Raw genomic sequence first — 19,282 nt, forward strand, 5'->3', positions numbered from 1 at the left:
GCAGAGATTTTATAAACTATTAAACAGAATTCTATGAACTATTATATGCTGGTCAGCCATAATACCTGAAGAATCTGGCCGTCTCCAAAATAAAATTCAAGAAGCATTTTGAAAGTGGATTATAGGGAAATTCCTCTGCATCTCAGTAAGAGTAAACAGAGAATGAAACCCATAAGAAGTTTCTGGCAAGCAGGTAACTATGAGGTAGTCTTTTGAGAAGCCTCAACGCTGTGGAGAAACGAAGACCAATCATGACTGATGACAGTCCTTAATCAAGATGAATTGGACTTTTTAAAATCCATGAAAAGGGCATCCATTTTGACCAATTGCTGGCCAAGGATCTCAGCACTAAGAGTTTTCCTGATCTCTCTGACATGGAAGATTATAGGTGAAGTCATTTCTTCTTCTTCCTTCAGGGAATCAACACTTCCCGAGTTTGTCTGTCTCTGTCCATGGTGCTCAGGCACCCCCAGGCGTAGGGATTGGACATCTGCACAGCTTATCTGGTCATACTAAGACAAGTGTACCTGGACATTAGGCTCCAAAGCATTCAGACATCATTCAGAAGCTGAATTCACATTTCTAGTAGTCTGTCAGAGAGGTCTGTATTAGCACATGTGTAACTTGGAAAAATTTTAATAGACATTAGAAATGAAATATTGCATGCACAGCAGCATCAGTGCCTTTCTCCTCTGCTGGGAAGTTATATACATATGAAACATTGCCCTACATTTACTTACTAAAATGTTACATTTCATGATCAGCTTACATCATTATTCTTTGTATGGGAGAACTATAACAGAGTTCAGCTGGACATTCTCTTCCACAAATCATTTATGAACTACATGGATTCTCCAATGCATTCTCTAGGAGATTTTTCTGGCTCTGTTTCCAAATGTGCTTATTCAATTTCATCTACACATGCTATTTGTATGCCAGATGTATATTTACAAGACAGCTCTACCCCTCAATAAAATTATTAGCTCCAGTTAGTCTGCTCAGAGTATATTTATGTCTACATTTATGGTCAGAGCCTGAAAAAATCCCCTGGCAACCATCACCCTTGAGAAGACACAGCTGGGATTGCTCCATGAAAAGCTAAAAAAAAATAAAAAATATAAGTTTTTGGCATCATGCCTTCCAAAACACTGGGCACCAGTTCTGGAATGCATGAAGGCAGTATAGTTCATTTTTTTAATGGCAAGGTCTCCAGCCAGTGTTATGGAATTAGTTGTTCAGCAATAAATCCAGCTCGAGATTAAATTAACTTTAATTAAAACATACAAAACACACCAATCCTCACTGGGTTATTGGGCTTGCAGAATGAAAAAAGAAGTTGGAAGGAATAACAATATTGATTTCATCAGATGCCATCTACATATTTCACTTTTAGAGGAAATATGTCTCAAGGGCCCTCCACCCCCCAAAAAAACAGCCCAACAAAACCCACTTGAGCCAAAGCATTTCTTGTTCATGATATGTCATAGGAAAGGCAGCAAATGTTTAACTACATATAAATTCTATATGAAGCATACCCGTGTGCTAGCTGACTAAAAAAAAAAATATATTTTAAAAAAAATTACAAACACTGCCATAGTCCCAAATCTGATAAATTTGAAAGTCTAAATCTTATACCTTCATGCTTCCACATAGGCAACTTTTGAGTATATGCAGCATAGCACATGGACAGATGTTTATTTCAAAACAAATAGCATAATGTTTATGAACCCAGCCAAATACCAGGAATTTAGCAAGATAAAGATTGAATCCAGAAATACGGTGACTGTATTTTAGTTTGAAAAAAACACACATTTGTCTTATTAACAGATACACCTCAGTTCAAAACTTTCCAGTTTTTTTGAGCAGCAGCAGATATTCAAAGGAAACATAAACTTGTGAAGGAACCCCCTTGTGCGCTGTGTTCTGTTCCCTCTTATGACAGGCAAACATGTAATTTAGTCCATCTATGAATGGAATTATGTGATAAGGAGATACATCTTCTTATCCCAATATTTTAATGGAATATTTTTAGAACTACTTCCAATTTTAAGTCTAAACCTATTCATGCTACTTTATATGCATTTGTTCATGTGCTGCAACTGTCTTTTACTTTAAATACCTTTCTTGATAAGGAAAAACCTTCTCAGCTTATAATTAATCTGTCCAAGCCATTTAAATCTTCTCCCAAATATAACCTTTGTTCTGATTCTTCTCCTAACCTTTTCTTCTCCTACTGAAGTTTGAAGTCATCTTCCACGAACACAGGCAACCAAAATTACACACTGTATTTCAGATAATGGATCAACAGGGCCAACTGTATGAGATTCAACAAGGCCGGGTCCTGCACTTTGGTCACAACAACCCCATGCAATGCTACAGACTTGGGGAGGAGTGGCTGGAGAGCTGCTTGGCAGAAAAGGACCTGGGGGTGCTGGTTGACAGCCACCTGAACATGAGCCAGCAGCGTGCTCAGGTGGCCAAGAAGGCCAATGGCATCCTGGCTTATATCAGGAATAGTGTGGCCAGCAGGACCAGGGAGGTGATCGTGCCCCTGTACTCGGCACTGGTGAGGCCGCACCTCGAGTACTGTGTCCAGTTTTGGGCCCCTCACTACAGGAAGGACATAGAGGTGCTGGAGCGTGTCCAGAGGAGGGCAACGAAGTTGGTGAAGGGTCTAGAGCACAAGTCTTATGAGGAGCGGCTGAGGGAGCTGGGGTTCTTTAGTCTGGAGAAGAGGAGGCTGAGGGGAGACCTTATAGCTCTCTATGACTACCTGAAAGGAGGTTGTAGCGAGGTGGGGGTTGGTCTCTTCTCCCAAGTAACAAGGGATAGGACGAGAGGAAATGGCCTCAAGCTGTGCCAGGGGAAGTTTAGGTTGGATATTAGGAATAACTTCTTCACCGAAAGGGTAGTCAGGCATTGGAAGAGGCTGCCCAGGGAAGTGGTTGAGTCTCCATCCCTGGAGGTATTTAAAAGATGGGTAGACGTGGTGCTCGAGGACATGGTTTAGTGGTGAACTTGGCAGTGCTAGGTTAATGGTTGGACTTGATGATCTTAAGGGTCTTTTCCAACCTTAACGATTCTATGATTCTAACAGTCAGTACTACCTGTGGTCATCAGCTTCTTTGCAGCTCTGAACCCACTTAACAACCCATTTTTTTCAAATAGGGTAATTATTTTCCAGCAGATCATTAAAACTACCCCTAACTGAGAGCATCGGCAGAGTTGTCTTTAGAATGCATATACAAATCTGAAGCAAAACCCACTAGTTTTCCTAGAGCCTTGCTTTAGAGCTGGGTATCAGAATCAATCACTCTGGTATCCTTTATTGCTATACATGCAAATATTATCTTATTATCATTAAAGGGAAATCAACCTCTATTGCTTGCATCTGGTCCAGTCCCTCATCTGCAATGCAGACTTGTAACTTGGATACTACACGATACTCACTATGATCCAATCATAGAATATCATTCCAGATTTGACAGAATCATCAAAGGTACTTGTTACTGGATCTGCAGCGTCACTTACCTGTTTTTTCAGAATTCTGAGATGACGATTACCCACCTCAGCCCTTGATCTGAGTGTGTTTCATTTTCTGTGTTTAATGTCAGTTACATATGCCTGCACTTGACAAATTCCCACATGGGCAAAGTATCATCCTTCCGGAAAACTGAGACAAAGTACTAATTTTGTACTGAGGCTTCAGTTTAGACCAAATACTTAAGCAGGAAGTACATGTCTTTGTTTTGTCCTCTTTTTTCTAAGGCTGAAAAAATATTTGTGGGTTTGGGTTTTTTTGGAAGGTTCTGACTCAGTTGTGATGTTGGACATTCATATTAGTAGCAAACAATTGAAACCTATATTCTTTGCACCATAAACTGTCAATACAGTATTGCATGAGTCATTTCTGTGTTTCAAGCAAAAGCACTTTTGTGTTTCTGATTTCCCTCCCCATATACTTTTCTATTGCTGGACAGTGTAAAGAGGTCCAAGATGCTATAATGAAAAGTGCAGGGTGCAAGTATTATCATCAGCCAGTGAATGACAAACCAGAAATTTAGTCATGTATTTGTCTAAGCAGGAGCCTCTCTGGTCATCAATGGTTTGCGGAAGAGGATTATAATTATCAAAATCTCAAGTGAGATCTTGGATGAAGCTTGGGGAGAAGGGCTGACATTGTCTGAAGTTAGGCACCTATATTAGGAATTTACATGTAGAAAGAGTAAGGTAACTTCAGGTGTTAAGCAGAACACTTAATTTTCACATTATATGTCCTAACCAAAATACTTCAGATACATTTGTGTCCCCTAACTGTATAGAGAACTGACATACATAAATAAATTATGTACATTTATATACATATTCGAGCAGACTAACTCTGGGGACAATTTCTCTGGTGATGAACTCAGCTGCATGACAGAGGATATATTTGTATAGACTTTTTCAGACAAACTCAGACTTACTTTTTTTATAGACCATGACAGTCAGCTTAGTGATGGGTTGCAGCATTACCCACATGGCTTCTAGATGTCAGTCTTTGTGGACAGTATGCCTAGTTCTGCCCAGAAAAAACACCACCAAAACAAACATACAAACAAACAAGCCACAAAGAAACACATTCTAAATAACAATCCAAAAGCAAATACTGAGATGTGATGTACCAACCAACATGCGTTGCATAATTTAAATCCTGAAAGAAGGCACAAAACTATTTGTTTGAAAAGACAAGATTGGATGAAGAAGGCTAGCAAAATGGATTAATGAGAGATGGATCAACAGCTTGGTAATGAATAAATGATGCCAGGAAAGATCACCTATGAAAGGCCTTGATGAATAATTTGCTTGGTGCAATAAAAAGTTACCACAGACTGTGAAAATGAGCTAAGGAGCTGCATTCTGAAGAGATATGAAGGGGCTATAGCACATGTTCAGAAGGCTACAGAAAAAAACACGATGACAGCTTTATGAGAGTTAGCTACATGGAAAGACTGCATCATAATGCATCTTCACATTATCATGCAAGGAAACAGAAAAATTCAGACAGAGCTTGATGAAAGCACGATTCTCGTACAAGTAGGTCCTGTCCAGGTCACATCAAAAAGCCACAAAAAGAATTCTAGTATTATTGTGACAGGTCAATGGATGAGTTACAGGAAAGAAAACAGTAAGACCTGCCTTTAACCATGTTGAACATAAATGGTTTATTACCCACAATGCCACTGATATAATGACTGTGACACATCTCACCTAAATTTTTATGTCTACATCATCAGTGTCTACACCTGAGCCAGTCCCCTGTTACACTCATTGGAAATCTTACCAATCAGCCTTAACAAAGTAGAAAATTAGATTAAGTCAGATGAATCACACCTGTGGTGGGTTGATCCTGGCCAGCAGCTAAGCACACACCCAGCCACTCACTCACTCCCCCTCAAAGGATGGGGGAGAGAATCAGAAAAGCAAAAGTGAGAAAACTCACGGGGACCCCAGTACTGGGTCCATTTGTTGTACTGAATGCTATTGAGCAATGGATTCCCCCTGAATGGTCAAATATGATTTGGGCATGTTTTAAACAGGTTTCAAAAGCATTTGAAAAATAGTGTCTGAAGATTCACTCTCTGCAGAAATTATTACATGATTTCTTATGGATTATTTGATAATTATTGTATTCTTTATTAGATAACATTGTGAGAGAGTAAGGCTAACACCTTAGGCACAGAGGCATATGGTTTTACCTCAGCTCAGTGTTAGGCAAGGTAACACCTTACCTTCTAAAGATCCATTTCTTCCACACTGTACATGGAAGTAAAGACAATTAAATACTCAGGTAGCATGCCTTTCTTGTACACCATTCCTAGACTCTGTCGCCATAGGACACCATAGTTTCTAGTTTGTGCATTTCATGATGGAAGACATTTAAACCTAAACTGATATATGAGCTCAAGTGTTTCAGTTTTTAAGTAGCTGACTTGAAGGTATCTTACAGGAGTTTGAAGGCTTAAGTCACATTTAAAAACTAATAATTTTGAGCCTGAAAATCAGAAGATGAATGGTAGTAGTTCTTTAAAACTTTATCCAAAATAAAAGATGGCATAAGAACAGCTATTCTGAACTATCCTATACCTTTATAAAAGACTTTTTGAAAGCAAACATTATCTGCATACATTGATTGCTGATATTTCTATTAATTTGCTCTTTTGTTTTTCTCACTTATAAGGCAGAGAACAAAACCTGCTATTGCATAGGAATTCTCCAGAAACAATTTCTGGAAATTCCGTGAGGAGCAGTTATGAGCATTACCTTTGTTGCATTCGCTATGACACATTTAGTGACAGTGACTTTCCTCTTTCCTTCCTTCCTTTACAAAGGGAAGCCAGCTATATCATCTAAAATTTAGATTAGAAGTTGGAACACGGACACATTACACCAGATCAGAGTAGCTGCCAACCTGAATGGTCTGAACATGGCCAATGCCAGATGAGTAAGAAATCCCAAAGTAGGAAATGTGTGAAAAACACAGCTCAGTTGGAAGGTCTTTCTTAATTATTCTCAAGCTACTGGACTGCTCTCTACCCTGGAGCAGCTTTCATCACTCAGAAAACTGTTGCATATGAATACAATTGCAGATTTTTCCATATACTTCCATAACTCAAGTTTATTTCCATATGCTTGAATTCACTTAAACGTGTTGCTGCAACACCAAATGACACTGTGCTCTGCATGTCAGTTATCACTGGTTACTAATTTTTTCCTACCATTGTTAGAATTCTGCCTTTCATTTCATTACAAAACTTCTTGTTTTATTTTGTGGGTGGAAGGAAAAAGACACAATAAGACCTCTCAAAATCTGGGGTCTTTTACCTTCATGCTATATAACAAATGGGATTTCTTATTTTATTGCATAACCCATTAACGGATAGTCCTCCTAACTGGAAGGATTACAACACTAAGAAAAGAGCTAATGCAAGCAGGGTCTAAATAAATATGTTGTGTTCAATTTAAAGCACCACAAACATGATAAAATGCTTTGGTATCTAACTCTCCTCCTTCTCCATCCCCCAAAATCATTCTGAAATCTTGAGAAGCAGTGAGGAGAGAGAAAGGAAAAACAGGGCAGTAGGAGGGAAGAGTTTCAATGTATTTGTTTTTAAACAGCATAAAACAAGGATAAAATTATTTCTAGAGCACTTAAAAATAATCTAGAAAAACAAAACCAATATTTCCTGTCTTCACTAGATCTTCTTAAATTTATCTGTTACATTAAATTACTTCTTGGTACAAGACTCAAATAAGAAAATCCTGGCTAAAACTACCAGCAGTACAGAACTGCTGTTAAACTTAATATTTTTGATGAATTTCAACATACTGTTATTAGCAGCATTTTAATTACAATTGTTGTACACACACATACCAGTGAAATTAGATACTTTGCAGTGTTATGGTATTAAGGTTCTTAAAGTTAAATCATGCCAATGCAGATGTTTCTAGTTACTTTAAAAGCACAAATACTTACACAAATCGGTTGTTTCCAGCTCCAGCATAATTCATTTAAAGGAGTGCTTATAATTTAACAACATGAATGATAGTTAAGCATGGCTAATATGGGAAATTGTTAAGAAATAATATATATAGTTTACATAAGGGAAGGAGTTAAAGTCCATCTGAGGCAGATAAGAAGCTGTGATTTGCCTGAGGCAAATATAAAATATCACCAAAAGAAGGTGACACTATCAAAGACACATCAAAACCCAACAAAAGCATTTATTTCCCAGTAGCAGTCACTTAACAAACCCAGATTACCAGGACTTTAGTTTTCTGCAGGTCGTTGTGCTGTTTTTTGTTTGGGGGAGTTTTTCTTTTTTCTTTTCTTTTTTTTTTTTTTTTTTTTAAGGGGCCAAACGGAGTCTAGCTCCACCCCTACTTTGTATTGCTGCTTGAAGAGACATCGTAGGTAATCTAATACAGCATTAAATCAATACAGAAGCTGAAGTACACAAGCCACAGGTGCAGGCAGATCCTCTCTGTGGGTAATGTCTCTGGCAGGAGCACCCTTTATGCACAGAAAGTTGCTAATTTTTCCTGCTGTGTTCTGGGCTTCCCCAGGTAATAGTATAATGCCAATGTTTCTTCCAGAACAGCATCTCTTACAATGCAATTATCACATAGATATGTTTTGTTTTCCATGTAAAATGGGAAAAAGGTAGCCATTTAACTGATAAAACATCGTATATAACCATACGTTGTGTGAATAGTTACTGCTCTCTTATCTTCTATATTACGTCTTTGAAAAATTGTCAGAGGGATGGGATATATAGTAAAGTTCCAGCTCACAGAAATTAGCTACAATAACACAAGGCATTTCGATCCACATTTGCACATCCACTATACACACATAAGAGTTAAGACTACATATTTTTTTCCTTTTTTTTTTAGATTAAATCAACATTAGATATATAAGCATGTCTTTCTTTTAACCAAAGCTTTAAGATAATATTAAATGAGGGGAAAAAAAAAAAAAAAAAAGGACAAAGAAGATCAGACCAATTCAGCATGACCAGATTTCAAAATATGAATCTGAAATGAGTTAACTGTACCTTGAGTCACCTGTTGGATGGCTAGCATCATCCCAGAAACTGTATCAGGAATCAAATTTTCCTTCCAATTGTAGACAGGCACCCATTTCAAGATGGGCAACCTTCTCATACACCAGACTTTGACATCTTCAAAGCGAACAGCCTGGATCTTCCTCCAGACTGCACTTCTTTTCCTTTTTGCCCCTGTCATCATTCTGACCCCCCCAAAGCAGTTCCTCTTTCCCAAGAGTGAACAGTTGAGGAATCACCCTGATCTGTGTCAGTCTCCAGTATTCTTCTGAGATTTTGCAGTTCCAAAACTACAGAGAAAAAAAAAATGAACAGAAGGACTTAAGATTTCTGCAGCTGCTCTCTAACCATACTCAATAAAAACACTTATTAAGCACTTCAATCATATAAACAGCTACATGAAACGCAAGGACCATTTATAGCAAAGATCACATTTTCTGCTCTTTGCAAAAATTTGGTCTAGTCTCACGTTAGTTTGTGATTCTTTCCAGTAACATCCCGCTTTATATTCCCTGTACTGCTTGTGCTTTTGGCCTCAGTCCAGTGGCAAAATGAGGTATTACTGGGTGTGTGTACGATATAGGCTGGGCTATGCTAATATGAGTGGGAAGTGCCCAGCGGAGCAGGCATCTCCCTGCCAAGCCCAGGAGAGCAGCCTTGGCTCTCCTGGGGGGAGCTTTTCTGGCTGTGGCCGGAGGGCATGAACTCCTCAGTAACCCTGGTGCTAGCAAACTTGTTTTACTCCATCACTGTTTTGTCTTCTAAATGACAGTAAAAAGCTTATTTATGTAGAAAATTCAGAACATCGGGTAGCAATAAGTCCTGCTGAAAACATATACAGATTCTCTCTGGAGGCTGAAGTCTCAGACTAAAGCGTAGCAAGCTCGAAGTGAAGTGAAGGACTGCAAGCTCCACCTGGGAAGTGCTAAAAATGCTTGTGACAATCATTCTTCTACCCCTTTCTTCTCTTAGTAGTCCACCCAGCAAAGGCTCTCAGTGAAGAAAGTTCACCAAGTAACTTCTGATCTTGTAATTACTTCATGCACCTTGTGCATGATACAGAGTGCTCAGACACAAAGTGATAAGAGCATGGAAGACATTTAAATGTCAAGACATTTAAATGCCTTGTCCAATATGGAGCAAGGACACAGTGGCATTCCTCTAAGTTTTTTCTATATCTCTGGATGGCAAAGAAATTCAAGTGTAAGATCCATCACATGGGTGAAGTGTCTTCCCAGTCACTATTCTGCAGTAAGCAATAAAAATAAATATATTTTTTTAATATTTCAATGTTTTATATATAAATTAATTTCCATTTTATTGTGTAGATTAAGATGAACAAACCTGAAGCGTTGTCCACTCAAAACAACTTTAGAAAAATGAGACTTTGTTTCCAAATGCAATAGGGAGAAAAACGCAGGGGCAAATGCAGCACAGTTCATTCCAGTGAGTGACATTCGGGTGGTGTCCACTGTTGTGTCTCTTAGAAATGCAAAGGGGAAAAAAGAAAAAAAAGAAATAGCAGGAAAAGATTGCTTCAGGCAGACCTTCACTTTTAACTATTTCAGGCATACTTTCAGGCATTCTTTGCCCTGTAACCATGTACACCTTTTAAAGAACAGAAGAAACACAGAAGACATGGTTACCTTACTTCAGTTCACTGGAATAAACTCTAAGCATTGATTCCTTTTTTCTTTTTTCTTTTTTCTTTTTTTTGTGTTTTGGGTTTTTTTGTGTGTGTGCATCCCTGCTTTTAGCTTGAAGGTGTAGTTCAAGGACTTCATAATCAAGGCTTTCATGGCTGCTAAGTGTTTCACAACACAGACCGTTTCCTGCTTTCAATGGTCAGAAGCAGACAGGAATCCTTTGAGCTACAGGAAGAGTTACTGAGCTGTCAGGGGCTGCTTAGTTTCAATAAAATATTCGGTAGCTCTAATTTTAATAGCATTTTCTGGGGAAAAAAATAAAAATACATTTCTACACATAGATATGTATGTATAAATGTACCCAAATTCGGGTACTTGTGTAATAGAGACGAGTCCCAATTTCTAAAAAAAAAAAAAAAATCATGGTTCACTAGAAGCTCTGAATATTCTGAAAAAGTAAAAAAAAAAAACCATCATGAAACCAAAGAACCATCATTAAGCACACAAGAACATACTCTCCATTCTTCAAACTTCTTGCATCAAAATGCTGAAGCTGTTTGAAAAAGTCCGTAATTGAGATTTTCCCACATCATATTTGCAGAGTCAGTAAATTTGGACAGTTTTCATCAATACCAGATTAGTATCTGAACTCCTAGGATTAGCCGCATCAACAGACTTTTTTCCGTCGCCAATAACAAGGAATGGTTTCTCTCTATGGGTGTGTGCATGCATGGGTGCAAACATCTTACAACTAATACTTGAAAATAAGCCCTGCTAGTTAGCCACAGACAGAACTGCACATGCAAAGTCTTTGGGATGTCCGTGCTGATGTGGAATTTGTGTGGAAATTTTGTTTTGCCCCAACAATTACTCTGATGGTAAAAAAATTGCATCATCATTAAATCTGGAGTTGATAAACATCATCCTTAGTCTTGAAAAACATTGTTCATTGTTGTAACTTTGAAATTAATACAGTATTCTTAGTTAACAATGACACAAAGCAACATATCATTTAGAAATCCCTAGACAAAGAAATAAAAATTCTTAAGGGAAAACAGATGTACAGGTATGCATAACAGCAAACGTACATCTCACTACACAGTAGTCCAATATTTGAATCTTAAAGAAACATCAAAAATCACTTTCCTAAAACACATTAATATCCTAACTGAAACACATACTGTATCACATACATGATGTTTAAACATTTTCCCATCAGGTGGCTTTCATTAACCTATAAACCTACAATCTATAAACCCCCCAAACTATTCAGGCTCGTCATACTGCAAACTGTATCACGATGTACATAAGCTACCAAGACTGTCAGGCCCTCTCCTTTCCTGAAACAGGTGTATAAAACTTAGTTTTCTGGGACAGCAAAGGATAAGCATGAGGAACCTCTGTTTTTATGCATCTAAGTCAGTGTATTCACACACACAGAGCTGTAAAGTTAGATTGCTTACAATTAGCTCTTCTGATGACCTTATATAAGTAAAGCCTATTTGTTTTTTTCTGGAAAATACCCAATAGTATGACTCTAATAGTGTACATATGTACAAAAAGACAACTAAAAAGACAACTAAAAAGACAACTACCATAAGTCAAAATTTAGAATACAGATAGTACATAAAAGGAAAGAATTATGGCATCATAGATCAGATCTGGTGGGCTTTTCAAACTTGGTTTATAATAGGTTCACTGAAAAATGACGTAACCTCTGTGGGGACAGTCTATATTTTCATCAGCTCCTCTAACATTTACATAGATTGGATATTTGCATACATGGTGGATACATGGAGTAAGGACGTTTGATTCTCTGGCCTCAAAGGATAAAAAAAAAAAATCTAATACCTCAGACCTCAAAAAGAAAAATTTCTGGCAAATTCTGAGATAATCCCCACTTCATATGGAAGCAGCTTTTGCAGGAAATCACTGGACTCTTGCACAAGAACTCCTTTTAGTCTTCACATAAATTGACAGGAAAGTTCAAGAACAATAATTATGTTTACATATGCTCACAGTTACAGTTAAATGAAGTTATTCGTACCTTAGGCAGACATAGATGCCATGATGGAAATAATGTGACTTGCTCTTTGTAATTTTTCTCAGGAAGACAGATCACTTATTAAATATCTGCAAACATCCAATATTAAACCAATTTGGACTAACTAAACCTGTTTTCATAGAATCATAGAATCACAGAATCATGGAATCACAGAATCATGGAATGGTTTGGGTTGGAAGGGATCTCTAAAAGTCATCTAGTTCCAGCCCCGCTGCCATGGACAGGGATACCTTCCACTAGATCAGGTTGCTCAAAGCCCCATCCAGCCTGACCTTGAACACTTCCAGGGATGGGGCATCCACAGCTTCTCTAGGTAACTTGTTCCAGTGTCTCACCACACTCACAGTAAAGAATTTTTTCCTAATATCTAATCTAAATTTACTCTCTTTCAGTTTAAAACCGCTACCCATTATCCTATCACTATGCTCCCTGATAATGAATCACTCCCCATCTTTCCTGTAGGCCCCCTTTAAGTACTGGAAGGTCACAATAAGGTCTCCCCACAGCCTTCTCTTCTCTAGGCTAAGCAACCCCAACTCTCTCAGCCCGTCCTCATAGGGGAGGTGCTCCAGCCCTTGATCATCTTTGTGGCCCTCCTCCGGACCATCTCAGGCAGGTCCATGACTTTCTTATGATTGGGGCCCCAGAGCTGGATGCAGTACTCCGGGTGGGGTCTCACCAGAGCAGAGTAGAGGGGCAGAATCGCCTACCTCGACCTGCTGGCCACGCTTCTTTTGATGCAGCCCAGGAGACGGTTGGCTTTCTGAGCTGCTAGCGCACATTGCCAGCTCATATTCAGTTTTTCATCCACCAGTACCCCCAGGTCCTTCTCGTCAGGGCTGCTCTCTATCCACTCATCGCCCAGCCTATATCGATGTTTGGGATTGCCCCGACCCAGGTGCAGGACCTTGCACCTGGCCTTGTTGAACTTCTTGAGGTTCACACAGGCCCACCTCTCTATCCTGTCCAGGTCCCTCTGGATGGCATCCCGTCCCTCAGGCATGTCAACTGCACCACTCAGCTTGGTGTCATCCTGCTGTATTCCTGCCGATTTACATCATTTGTTCCCCAAGAGCATCCAGCTCATCCAAGTCACTTCCCTGTATTCTCTCGTCTACCCTCACTGGGCAAGAGAATGTACATGCTATCATTAATGCAAAGCTACCTGTATCTTTCTGGCTGGCTGGCCGCTGCCCAACTGAATATATAATGACTGAGCTCTCCTCAACTTTTCTTCAGTGGTGTAACAAATCTCCATTCACCCTTGTCCTCTATCCTGACCAACGATTTCTGTGAACGCGGTTTTGATACTGCTATCTTTCTGCCAAATGCAGATAAAAATGGCTAAAGGATTCAGAGGATAGATTAAAGCCTTGAGAAAAAAAGACAGGCAAAAACCTTGGTCACACAAAAATTGTGCCTTTAGGGTAGATGGCTAAAATTCCAAGAGAAATCATATGAAAGATTCCAAGTATGTTTGACAAAACACAGCTGGATGGGAATGAAAGTCAGTTTGAACTAGGTACTACTACAAACAGACCAATCTGCACAGTCCACACATCACAGAACACAGCACACGAGAATATTATACAAGCTACTGGAATGATAAGTGTGAAAAAACATGGAACAACACAAAACCAGTGACAAAAATCCATGCCTTCAACAAAGCATTCCTGTATTTTGAGAATTTGTAAAAAAATAAGTTATCAATCACATGTATTACATAAAATGTTAAAGTAGGCCACAGAAGCTGCATATGTTTAAGTAAGTGAATTATTTACTACTGAAATTGAAGGAACTTCTCCCTCTGAAATTCTTGTGCATCAAAAGCAAACACAACTTACAAACTCCAAAGCTTCCCAATGCATCTTCCGAAGTTGGATGCAATGCATTTATTTTCAGTAATACCTAACTTTGAAAGTAGTCCTGATTTCAATCATCAAATACCTAAAGGTGGACTTAAATTGGAAAAGATATGATTCTTTCCCTTCACAAAACAGATTAAGCTAAAATCTCCATCCTTTCATCATACAGGACGTTTAGGAGCCACTATGGCTTGACACTGACACCTCCTTTGCCACAGATAATCAGAATTATCACAAGATAAAGGTGAAAATCCAAGCAACACAGAAGTCAGACTCTGACGCAAATGGCTTGGGGTCGACTTTAACATCTCTGTAAATGGGGTTTTCAGCACCGTTGATGATGCTGTGCTGCACAAAACTGTGTGAAGCAACAGTGACATCGAGTGGCTTCGCTTGGTATTTTTCTTCAGTTACTGCAGGGTCCAAGAGCACTGTCTAGATCTTCTACTGCCTCATGACATGATTTTAAACTGGAGAATGTTAACTACAGTTTAATAACACAGCATGTTAAAAATTAAAGATAGGTAGCATCAATAAAAGGTTTATTCATTACATTGCAAATGTATTTACCGGTCAGAAATTCAAGACAGGAGGCCAACTGATAGATTAGCAAGGTACTGAACCATGAGAACTCCTAATGCTCAGGTAGAGTCTGCTCTCAGCTCATCTAGTGAATGAGAAATAAAAGTGCGGAACAGACAAAAATAAATCTGGTAATGCAGCCATCCTCTTAAACTCCGTTCCTGTTGTGATACTTACAGCTGTCTGCTAATAAATTGCCACACAGTTGATAAAGAATAAAAAAAAAAATTAGAATTATTGGGAAATTATATTAAATTATTTTAGCACACCTGAAATGAGCATGAGAAACCTAACAGTGTCCATCTCTTAGGGAAAACCTCTGTAAAGACAATCTCATTTTTTCATTCTCTTTTAAGATTGTTTCTAGCAGCTGTTTGAAGATCAGCTTAACTTCAAATTACTTAAAAAAAGGTTAATTTTTTGCTTTCTAAACTAGGGATAAGTGTCACAGAATGGACTGGAAACTGAGATTTATGAACTCGTACATTTGAGAACACATCTTCATAGCCAAATTACATAAATATATACATATACATACACTGACATTAAACACAGAAATATTTTGGATATTTTGTGGTAACCCTTAGCCTTGGCACAGACTCATCTGTCCAAGACAGATGCTGTTTAAGGTCTCAACATCAAAAACGCATGTTGAAAAAATTTCTAAATCACAAGCATCAGTTTCTTCATATTATTTTGCTTATCCAAATGTTAAAGCAGAGTGCATAAACCAGACTTTCTGACTATTGAGTGCACAAACCAGACTATAAACCATGCAATGAAAGGAGACCATTTTAACTTTGGAAACCAACAGATCCAAGCTCAAGTGAGCCCCTTCTTTTGCATACCTTATGGGCTGGTGGGTGCTCAGCAGCCCATGGAGCAGCTGCACTGCAGAAGCAGCTCTTTACCAATTTTGATTCTAGCCTCAACCACCGGAGAATGAGGTCCAAAACCTCTGCTCACTCCAAATCTCTACCGTTTCAAATCAGTGGGTACTGAACATTTAAACACACCTCGAAGAAGTATCCATCCTCGCGTCTGAGACCTAATCTGTAAATGACGGTGCTGAGACCTGACCCCCCAAAGGCTGTGGGACACTGAGATGCTGATGCAGCTGGGAAGTCCAAACCTGACCTCCCATGATAGGGCTCCATTTTTCCAGCAATTCAGGTACAACTGCCTTGCAAGTTAGACAAACAGCAGATAGGTCTAAAAGGTAGCTCTGTTCAAAAAGTGCAACCCACTGTTCCCAAGCCACCAAAGGGTTCATACATCAAGTTACTTTTTACCTGAATTAACACAATGTTCTTGTTAACCACAGAACATTCAGGTGCTCACTGATTACAGTTTGTCTAATGAGAGAATTATTTGGGAACAACCATCATGAAACAAGCATTCCTGAAGAATTTTATCTCCAGATATCCTTAGAATCATAGAATAATTTAAGAGAAGGCACCTCTGAAGGTCATCTTATCCAAACACTTCCTCAAAGAAGGGATAACTTCAAAGCCAGATCAAGTCGCTCAGGACCTTGCTCAGGACTGTTTTGCAAATCTCCAAGGATGGAGATTCCACATGCCCTGGGTACAAACTATTCTTGTGCTTATCTCCCCTCGCTGCATTTCCCCCCCGCTATGTATTCAATCAGAATATCCCTTGCTACTTCTTGTGAGTGTTGCCTCTTGTCCTTCTGCTATACAACTCTGACAACAGGCTGGTTCTGTTTTCTCTATTACCTTCCTTTACTTCTTCCTCAGACACAAGAGTCCCTTGCTTCAGTTAACTTCACTTTCAAGTGGACTCAAAAAATAAGGCAGTCTTATTAGAAAAATGACCACACATGAAGCTAATCAAAATGGTAATTGTCTTTTTTATCAATAGACAACATACGTTGATTCCAAGCCTTCAGACACAAAAAGTGTATTAAAGATAAGTGCAACAAACTTCACTTTAGTGGAGCAGTAGCAGTGTGTGACTAAAAAGAATGACACCCCTGTGCCACAATAACTCTACTGCCTGTGAGTATATGTTGAAAACAGGAAAACCTTAGCCACCGTCAGGATCATGAAAAAGAATAGTTTTAATAGTCATAAAATAGATCAATAAAACAAATTTAAATTTAGAGGAAAAGAATGCTGAAACGTGGTATCACTGTCATTTTGCTTCAAAAGTGGTGCAGAAAGAATCACTTTCCGGTAGCACCTTCTGGGTTACCATTTCTTCCCAAAAACATACACTGCTTTAAACACTGAGGGCAGTGTAGAAAGTTTTTCATATTCTCTCTCTTGAGCTTTACATCATTTTATGCAGATGAATGGATACTAAATCAAAGATTATCCCATTTTACATAGCCTTCCTTCAATAGTAAGTTTTTGTCTGACACTTACAGAGAGGACATACCACTATCTGAATAATCAGCAGTACCTTGCCTCCAGACCCTTCAGCAGATAAAATCCCTTCTTTTGCATCCCACAATAATCTTATCACACTCCTTTTTCTCTGTGTGAAAGCCTCTAAATGCCTTGTTTCTACCCACTCTTACTATGCACTGTGCTGCTGCTAAGTATTTTACAGAGATTGATCATTCATTGCAAGTGTTAAGTTACAAAACCCTGCAATTTTAGAGTGTCCATATACTTTACTCATTGGCTTAATTTAATCCATCTGAAATGGATACTTAATCACCTCACTGAGGAAACTAAGTTAAAAGTGTATTTATAAGGCAGCATATTAATCCAGATCTGTAGGCTGTCATAATATAAATTACAATGGTAATAGATTTTACAACATACGACAGAAAATACAACTATTCAAAAAGGAAAGACTAAGAAGTGTAATAATTAAAATTTAGTAATTAAATAGCTAGCATCTTGCTGCCCTCCGAGATGGCAAGCAGATGGAATTGCAGAGGCAAAGCCAAGCAAATTCCATGAAGCCTGTGGGACAGCTAAAATAACTCCTGAAAAACCCGATCTAAAAGCATTAACAAAGTCACATAATCCTTTGTTTCCTCATTTTAATTTTAAATATCTGAAAATGTATTTTATGAGATTGCTACCTTGTAGTCTGTGTACTTTACAAAAAGTTTTACATGAAGAATGTACAGTACATGCTAAATAAAAAAGGGGCTACTTTTCAAACATAAGCTCAAAAAGACTTAAATGCTTTCCTCCCCAGCATTATTGTTTGCCTCACTGACTTAATAATCATCAGCAAGAATACATGAAAATCCAGTGTATTGTACACAATGCTATCCTAGTGGCTAAGAAGTTAGAAGACAAAAACTTCTGTGCTAATAGTGATCTGAACTGTAACATCACCTTTTACTGGTTCCAGAAATAAGTCTGAAAGATATATAGAAGCATAAGAACATTATTTTTCTAAACAGCTTTAACTACTAAAAAGGATAGTAACCTCGGAAAACACACAACAAACAGTTGTACTGAACTATCTTACATGCTTCAATAAAAACTCTCGACTTTGCTTGGGACTTAGTGAACTAGACATACACAAAATACTTAAGTTTGAAAGAAAGTATTTTAAAATACCCCATACATGCGTCCACAGCTCATAATAAACATTAATTCCAAATTCCAACATTTTAGAAATAAGTCAGACTAAATCCCCTGGTATACTTGCCAGCTGCTTTGAAATCAGGAACCTTGTTGTTACTTCTCCAGCACTTTCTTCCAAAATGTCAGGAACAAAAACAACCCAATCTGTGTACAGTAGCTCAGAACACAGTGACTCGCATGCCAGGTCCTTAAGAATCCATGAAAATACATTAAAAAAAGAGATTGCTTATTCAAAGATGCCATCCAGATGAGTCCACATATTTTATTCAAAGTTCCCACTACACAGATGCATATTCCCTGATTCCCAAGCCACAGTCCATTTTAATTTGCATAAAAATACAGAATAATTGAGATGAGAACCCAACCAAATGCAGCTACTTGCACATTTTATGCAACTGTGTACATTTTATACCACTGATTGTGTAAGAAAGTAATACCATGTATGATCAGACTTGCATGGCCTGGACTCTATCATTTGGACATTTTTGCCCCAGTTGTTACTGGTCTATAATTACTGCAGAAAAATCTGTTCTAGGTGATCTTGAGCAATACATTCTGTCTTTATACCTCTGCTTCACAAGCTAATTAAGATATACTCCTGTTCTCTTCTTCTGTGATTGCTAATGACCTCATTGATGAAGAAAAGGCTATCATTTTGCTGCTTTCTTAAGTGTCGGCTGTTACTCAGGTTAGACAATTTAACATTAGATAGTGGTAAACTAGGTAGTCTCAGTAAAGGCCTTATGGCTTTGAAACATGATCCCTTTCCTGGGGTTCTAGGGAGATGGTCTACATCACACAGCACAGTATGTCTTGTGTTTCCGAAGAATATGAAAACGGCACCAACTGGAGGGTGGAGAACAGCTGATAAAGATGGGATGATGTGCTTGGCGTGGCTGTGGTGTACAGTGTTCAGTCCTGCTTGAGGGAGCAGGGAGGA

At 38.5% G+C, this 19,282-nt stretch overlaps 1 protein-coding gene across 1 annotated transcript in view; it reads right to left on the minus strand.

Moving 5' to 3' along the window:
• Positions 1-8,983, minus strand: part of SLC26A7 (solute carrier family 26 member 7) — a 73,132-nt gene extending 64,149 nt beyond the window's left edge. Inside the window, exon 1 of the mRNA XM_009469286.2 lies at positions 8,598-8,983. Within this exon, the coding sequence (XP_009467561.2) occupies positions 8,598-8,790 (193 nt within the window). The 5' untranslated portion in view covers positions 8,791-8,983. The remainder of the gene's footprint in view (positions 1-8,597) is intronic.
• Positions 8,984-19,282: the final 10,299 nt, after the last annotated feature.

This window comes from Nipponia nippon, unplaced genomic scaffold (genome assembly GCF_047370975.1).
Source record: "Nipponia nippon isolate SJK-2023a ecotype South Korea unplaced genomic scaffold, ASM4737097v1 scaffold_1, whole genome shotgun sequence".
NCBI lineage: Eukaryota > Metazoa > Chordata > Aves > Pelecaniformes > Threskiornithidae > Nipponia > Nipponia nippon.